This window comes from Nannospalax galili, unplaced genomic scaffold (genome assembly GCF_000622305.1).
Source record: "Nannospalax galili isolate Female #2095 unplaced genomic scaffold, S.galili_v1.0 scaffold24, whole genome shotgun sequence".
In the NCBI taxonomy this organism is placed as follows: Eukaryota; Metazoa; Chordata; class Mammalia; order Rodentia; family Spalacidae; genus Nannospalax; species Nannospalax galili.
In genome coordinates this window covers 1,039,615-1,046,779 of record NW_008352654.1, presented here as the reverse complement: position 1 = coordinate 1,046,779, position 7,165 = coordinate 1,039,615, and the positions used below count along the sequence as shown (strand labels likewise).

The 7,165-nt window shown below is 44.0% G+C and overlaps 1 protein-coding gene across 1 annotated transcript in view; it reads left to right on the top strand.

The window, feature by feature from the left end:
- Fcf1 (FCF1 rRNA-processing protein) overlaps positions 1–4,371 on the top strand; it is a 20,806-nt gene extending 16,435 nt beyond the window's left edge. The window contains exons 7-8 of the mRNA XM_008849736.3: positions 3,300–3,394; positions 4,230–4,371. Coding sequence (XP_008847958.1) covers positions 3,300–3,394; positions 4,230–4,278 — 144 coding nt within the window. The 3' untranslated portion in view covers positions 4,279–4,371. The remainder of the gene's footprint in view (positions 1–3,299; positions 3,395–4,229) is intronic.
- Positions 4,372–7,165: the final 2,794 nt, after the last annotated feature.

Sequence of the window (7,165 nt, the reverse complement as noted above, 5' to 3'; positions counted from 1 at the left end):
TCGTGTCACCTGCCCCCTCTGACGTGCACATGGTCGTGTCACCTGCCCCGTCTGACGTGCACATGGTCTTGTCACCTGCCCTGTTTGACATGCACACGGTCAGGTCACCTGCCCTCTCTACGGTAAAGTTGGTCATGTCACCTACACCCTCTGATGTGCAGATTTTCGTGTCACATGCCCTTCTGACGTGCAGATGGTCATGTCACCTGCCGCTCTGACTGGCACATGGTCGTGTCACCTACCCTCTGTGATGTACAGATGGTGGTGCCACCTGCCCTCTCTGACGTGCACAGTCGTTTCACTTGCCCTCTCTGACGTGCACGTGGTAAAGTCAACTGCCTTCTCTGACGCGTACATGGTCGTGTCACCTGCCCCCTTATTCGTGCACATGGTCGTGTCACCTGCCCTTTATGACATGCCCATGGTCGTGTCACTTGCCCTCTCTGCCATAAAGATGGTCGTGTCACCTGCCCCTCTGACGTGCAGGTGGTCGTGTCACCTGCCCCCTCTTATGTGTACATGGTCGTGTAACCTGCCCCCTCTGACATGCACATGGTCTTGACACCTGACCCTCTGACGTGCACATGGTCGTATAACTTGTCCCCACTTACGTGCAGGTGGTCGTGTCTCCTGCGCCGTCAGACGTGCAAATGGTCATGTCACCTGCGCCCTCTGATGAGCAGATGGTCGTGTCACCTGCCCTCTCTCCCGTAAAGATGGTCTTGTCACTTGCCCCCACTGACGTGTAGACAGTCATGTAACCTGCCCCTTCTGACGTGCATATGGTCCTGTCACCTGCCCTCTTTGACGTGCACATGGTCATGTCACCTGACTTCTTTGACGTGCACATGGTGGTGTCAACTCCCATCTATGCCATAAACATGGTCGTGTCACCTGCTCCCTCTGATGTTCTGTTAGTCGTGCAACTGCCTATCTGACATGCACATGGTCATGTCACCTGCCCTCTCTTACGTGCACATGGTCTTGTCTCCTGCCCCCTCTGATGTGCACATGGTCGTGTCACCTGCCCTTTCTGATGTGCCAATGGTCGTGTCGCCTGCCCGCTCTGACGTACACATGGTCGTGTCACCTGCCCCTCTGACCTGCAGATGGTCATGTCACCTGCCCTCTCTGACATGCACATGGTCGTTGCACCTACCCTCTTTGTCATGGAAATGGTCATGTAACCTGCCCCCTCTCACGTGTAGACTGCCGTGTCACCAGCCCCCTCTGACATGCAGAGGGTCGTGCACCTGCCCCTCTGACATGCAGACAGTCGTGTCACCTGCCCCGTCTTACTTGCACATGGTTGGGTCACCTGCCGCCTCTGACGTGAACATGGTCGTGTGCCCCACCTGCGAGGACCCTTACAGGTAAAACTCGAGGGGGACCACTCCCTGAAAGGAAAAACGGGCAAGAAAGAAGAGTCGGAGCCCAAGCAAGTCCACTTGTCAAGGGCCGCTTTATTGAACTGCAAGCTTTCCTTATATACAGTTTGTATTTAGAAGGGGTTAAGGGAGTTGGTCAAAAAGGTTACAGCATTCTTATGGGTATGGGAGGGGGACTGAGCAATTCAGCAATGTGACTGACCGCCAGTTGTTCCAAGAGATTACTGCATGACTCATTTTTTCGAAAACTGTTTGCAAGAGGAAGAAAAAGATAACCTTGCCATAAATTCTTTCTCAAGGTTACATGTGCAAGCAGAATTTCCTGCTTAAGGCAATTGTTTGTAGAGCTATTTTATATTTTTTGGTAATGATTGTTGTTTCTCCAGCTCCTGACATCTGACAGCCTCTTCTGACCTCCGTGGGCATTGCATGACATGGGTGCACTTACCTACATGCAAGCAATACACAAATACACATTAAAAAAATAATAATAATGAAAAAAATACATATATATAAAAAGAAAGAACCTTTCTCAGGTTGGAGGTTTAGATTGATGGTAGAGCACTTGCCTAGAATGCACTCAGGCCCTGTGTGTAATCCTCAGCACTAAGAGAGAGCAGGACAAAGGAAGAGAGGGAGGGAGGGAAGAGAGAGAAAGAGAAAGCCAGAGTAAGAGAGAGAGAAATAGAGAGCCTGTCCCTTGCTAAGGATGACCACTTCATTCAATGACCATGACCACTGTGCCAGTTAGCAACTTGGTCAGTAGATTGGAACCATTTCACAGCTGTCACTATATGGCAGTGTTTTATAAGGCTCAATGGAGAGTTGTATATGAAGTCAACACAAAATAGTTTCTAGCTGATAGTTAATGTTATGCTAAGCTTAGGTTTTGAATCTTGGAGTTCCTCTTCTGGGTTCCTGGCCCAGAGGTTGCCTGCTTCCACCACTAGAGGGTCCTGGGGTAATTCTAAGCCCCAACAGCAGAGGAAGGAAGATCTGTGCCCTCCAATCTAATGGAGTCCCTTGGGATGTTTTCCCAAAACTAAGGAATCATCTGCCTTTAACTATGAAAGTCACTTCCACTTATGAGACAGAGAACAGTTTTTAGCTTTTTTTTAGATTTAGAATTACTTATGTTTATAGAGAAATAAAAGTATGTAGGTAAATCATATAGCCTAACCTCTTCTAAAACAAGGGAAGTTTATCTTGCTACACCTAATCCACAGTGCTGTCATATATGAGCGCAGATCATAAGATTGACCTCAAAGAGCTCCACTCGTTCTTTTTTTCTTTTCCATTTTACGAAGTTTTGCTAAACAAACAAGTAGCATTTTATGGAAAGGAAAGCAATGGTTGCCACACTGGCCAGAAGGAATCCAATCACATCCAGAGAATGATACTGGTACCTGGGGAGGTTGTGTACAAGTGACCTCACCTGCTTGGCCCCTTTGTGGCACATGACAAACCCAATCCAGAAGACAGCTCTATCCAGGGGCTTCATAGGCTGGTCGTGTTGAATGGTTGATAGCCACATCACATTCTCTTTATAGATCTCTGTGTCACAGTCCATCATTGAGGGAAGTCAGAGCAGGAACCTGAAGGTAGAAACTGAAGCTTAGACCACAGTAGAATACTACTTACTGGCTTCCAGTTTGCAGCATGTTAACACTTTTTACCTTCTTCCTCAAAAGATTCATGAGACCACATTCAGGCCAGGCAACTTGTTATATATTTTATTCCATAAATATGAGCTAGCTCCTGAAACAACAAATTGTGATAGTTTTCCTTTTACTAGTTACTGTGACAACGACTGATTGTTGAGTCTAGCTCAGTGGTTGTCCGGTTTTCAACAGCCATTAAGTTTACTCAATGAGTCCTTTGTAAACATCAGTGGGTGTCTGTCTCTTTCAGCACAAGTGTTACATTGTGGCCACAGTTGACCGTGACCTTAAAAGAAGAATCCGGAAGATCCCTGGAGTTCCTATCATGTACATTTCTAACCATAGGTGAGAGATTGCTATCGGGAAAAGTGATTAGAGGTAAATAGTTGGTCATCAGTTAAAATGAGAGCAGGTTATAAAGTTATAAAAGGATTTTCAAAGTAATTATCAAATATTCAAGTTTAGATTTGAAGAAGGGAGATAAAATAACAAGAATAAGGGAAGAAGATAAAGATAGATTTAGGAATGAGGCAAACAGCAAATTGTTACAATATGATCACTAGAAGAAGCACCTGTGTTACTTCATACAAAGCATTTTAAGTCAAGCTTGTCTTTTTGGACAGAAATATCCTTTTTGAAAGATATTTTGGGGGCTTAACCTCCAGCATGGAATAAAGCCCAGCCTGGTGAGGAACACCTGTAATCCCAACACTGGGGCGGTAGAAACAAGAAAATCAGAAGTTCAAGGTCATTTTCAAATACATAGTGAGTTTGAGGCCAGCCTAGACTACGAGAGACCCTGGCTCAGACAGAAGTGGTGGGGCCTGGGGGACAGGGTGTAGTCTCTGATTAGCTTTTAGAAAAACAAAAGCTGTTCTTTATTCTTCTTGGATGTTTCCATGTCACCCTATTGCCCAGCTTTTCCTTTTGGGGAAAGCACAGTGTGTTGATAATTACATAGGCTTCCTGGACTCTGATGCCCTTGCTAATATTTTGATTTAAAGGATAAAGTAATGCAGGGAGCATTTTGCTGGAGGTCATGCATTATGGGGTTCCTCTAAAAGGTTCCACTGACAAAAAGGATTGAGAGCAAGAGTGTTGGGCTCAGTAAAAGGGAGGGTTTCGGGTGGGTCCTGTACTGTATCATTTCTTAAAATTGTTCATTTTCTCTCCTGATCAGATACAACATTGAGCGGATGCCAGATGATTATGGAGCCCCTCGGTTCTGATTCTTAAAAGACTACACTCTCCTGCATTCCTTTGAACACCTTCTCTATTACTAGTTCATTAAACACTCATTTTTTGATGCTTTTTCAAATTGATATTTTGTTTCGTTTTTAAAAAAGACCAAAAAAATATTGCTGCATCTTTTTATAAAGCAGATGTTCTAATGGTTGCTCATATCATTTGATTTACTTAGCAGATCTTTACAAGTTTATACTAGGTACTTTGTAAGATGTGGTCCTGCCCTCAAGACATTTCATATTACAGTAGAAAAGAACAATGTGAATATAAGTAAATACAGTCAAACAGAAGTGGTAGGATAAAAATATCGAGGCAAGCCGTGGACTGCTTTAAAACAAAAAAAGAAAAGAAAGTAGTTTCTTTTTACTTTACTGGGTTAAGGAGAGACAAAAGGATATTTGAGTAAATTAGTTTGGTTTGGTTTGACTTTGCTGTTTTTGAGACTGTCTTATATATGCCAGACTGGCATGGAATTCTCTATGTAGCTGAAGATGGCCTTGACCTCTGGATCTTCCTGCCTCCACCTCTTTAGTGAAGGCATGCACCACCACACCCAGTTCATGTGGTACTGGGAATCAAATGCAGTGCTTCTTGTACTTGGCCAGCACTCTTGACAACCCACCTACACGCTCAGCTTCTGTGTGAGTAGATCACTAAAACAGAAAACCGACAGAATGGGACAGGTGCCCACATCTGAGACCCCAAAGGTAAGAGGTGAAAGGGAAGGGGTTTTATATGGCATGCCAGGGCTGTGACTTGATTATAAGGTCTATAAGGTACTAAAGTTTTAAACAAGGTGGGTAACATCATCAGAGTACTTTGTCTTTTTTTTTTTAAGTGTATTTTTTTAATATGAGAATAGACAAAAGTTCCCAGGTATAGTGATATATAACTGTGATTCCAGCATTTGGGAAGCTGAGGCTGAAGATTGTGAGTTCAAGGCTATCCTAGGCCACATATTAAGACCCTGTGTCAAAAAAAACAATACATTGGAAAAACCACCTGGGATTTAGTTTAGCCAAACCTATTCATAACTGATACACGTTCTATTGGTTCTTTTCTTCTAGAGAACTCTAATTTTATATATAAGTATATGCATACATATATAATCTTTTTTTTTTTTTTCGTCTTTTTGAAACAGGGTCTCCCTGTAGCCCCAGCTGGCAGAGATCCACCTGCCTCTGCCTCCCAAGTGCTGCTACAGGCCTACACCACCATGCCCGGCTCATATATAATCTTTTTGAGACAGGGTCTCACTAAGTAGCATACACTGATGTCAAACTCAAGATCTTACTGCCTCTGCCTCCCAAGTACTGGGTGTGTAACACTACACTCAGCCTGAATATTTTTAGTGCTAGGAAACAAATTCAGGGCTTTGCCGTGCTAGGTAAGTACACACCACTGAGTAGCATCCCAACCATCTAGCTGGGGATATTTATTCTACAAAGAGTGCAAGTAAGCCCCTAGCCAATCAGAATATGAATTCAAGCAACCCACCAATGAGATGTCATTCCCCTTAGACAACACTGACCAGTACAGGGGAAGGTCCTAATCTGCTGTGGCCTGGCTGGCCAGTCCTCAGGGAATATTTCCGTAAATTCAGCCAGCCATACTGGGAGTGAGGCAGGACAGGAAAGTCTTTGATTCTTTGAGTTCCCCAAGATGCAAGAGTCTATAGACAGGTTCAAAAATAGTAAGAAAAGCCAGGCACGATGGTGCACGCCTTTAGTCCCAGCACTCAGGATGCAGAAGCAGGCAGATCTCTGTGAATTCAAGGCCATCCTGGTCTACACAGTGAGTTCCAGGCCAGCTGGGGCTACAGGAAGACCCTGTCTCAAAAAGCTCCCCCCCAAAAAGGAAGAAAAGTGGTTCTGTGTTATAAACATGATACAGAGAAGACTCATGGTAGTCAAAGTTGATACCAGTGACCTCTGGAATCTACATGAAACCTTATGATTTTGGTCATTCATGTTAGTTCATTTTGAAATTTTTCTGTTTGCATTCTAGATTAGTGAAACTACTGTGTAAAAATAGGCCTGGTTAGTTTTATAATATGAATTCAGTATTCCTTAAATGCCATTAGGAGACTATTATACAAACAATAAAGTGGGGTTTTTTTTGTTGTCTTAAGTTTTTTGTTGTTGCTTTTTTTTTTTTAACCAGATACAGTGGTGCTGCCCTGTAATTCCAGCTACTTGGGAGACTGACAGGAGGATGGCAAGTTTGAGCCTGTTTGAGATTTATAGAGAGACCAGCCTGGACAATTTTTGGAGACCCTGGTGGTACATGCCTTTAATCCCAGCATTTGGGAGGATGGATCTCTGTGAGATCAAGGCTAGCCTGATCTACATAGTGAGTTCCAGGCTAGCAGGGGCTACAGGGAGACCCTGTCTTAAAAAATAAATAAATAGAGCTGGGCATGGTGGCACAGGAGGCAGAGGCAGGTGGATCTCTGTGAACTCGACACCAGCCTGGTCTACATAGTAAGTTCCAGGCCAGCTGGGGCTACTGGGAGACCCTGTCTCAAAAAAAAACCAAATAAATAAATAGGGGCTGGAGAGATGGCTCAGCAGTTAAGAGCTGACTGCTGTTACAGAGGATCCAGGTTCAATTCCCAGTACCTATATGGCAACTAACAACCATTTGTAACTCCAGTTCCAGGGGATCCGATGCTCTTTTCTGCCCTGCCCTCCCCAGACATTATAGGCACAGGTACACACACCTACCTATATGCAGGCAATACACTCATACACGTAAAATATAAATAATTAAATTAACTAGTTAAAAGGGGTTGTGGATGTGGTGTGCTCACCTAGTATATGCAAGGCCCTCAATTCAATCCATTGTATTATGGAGTCAAACAAAATAACA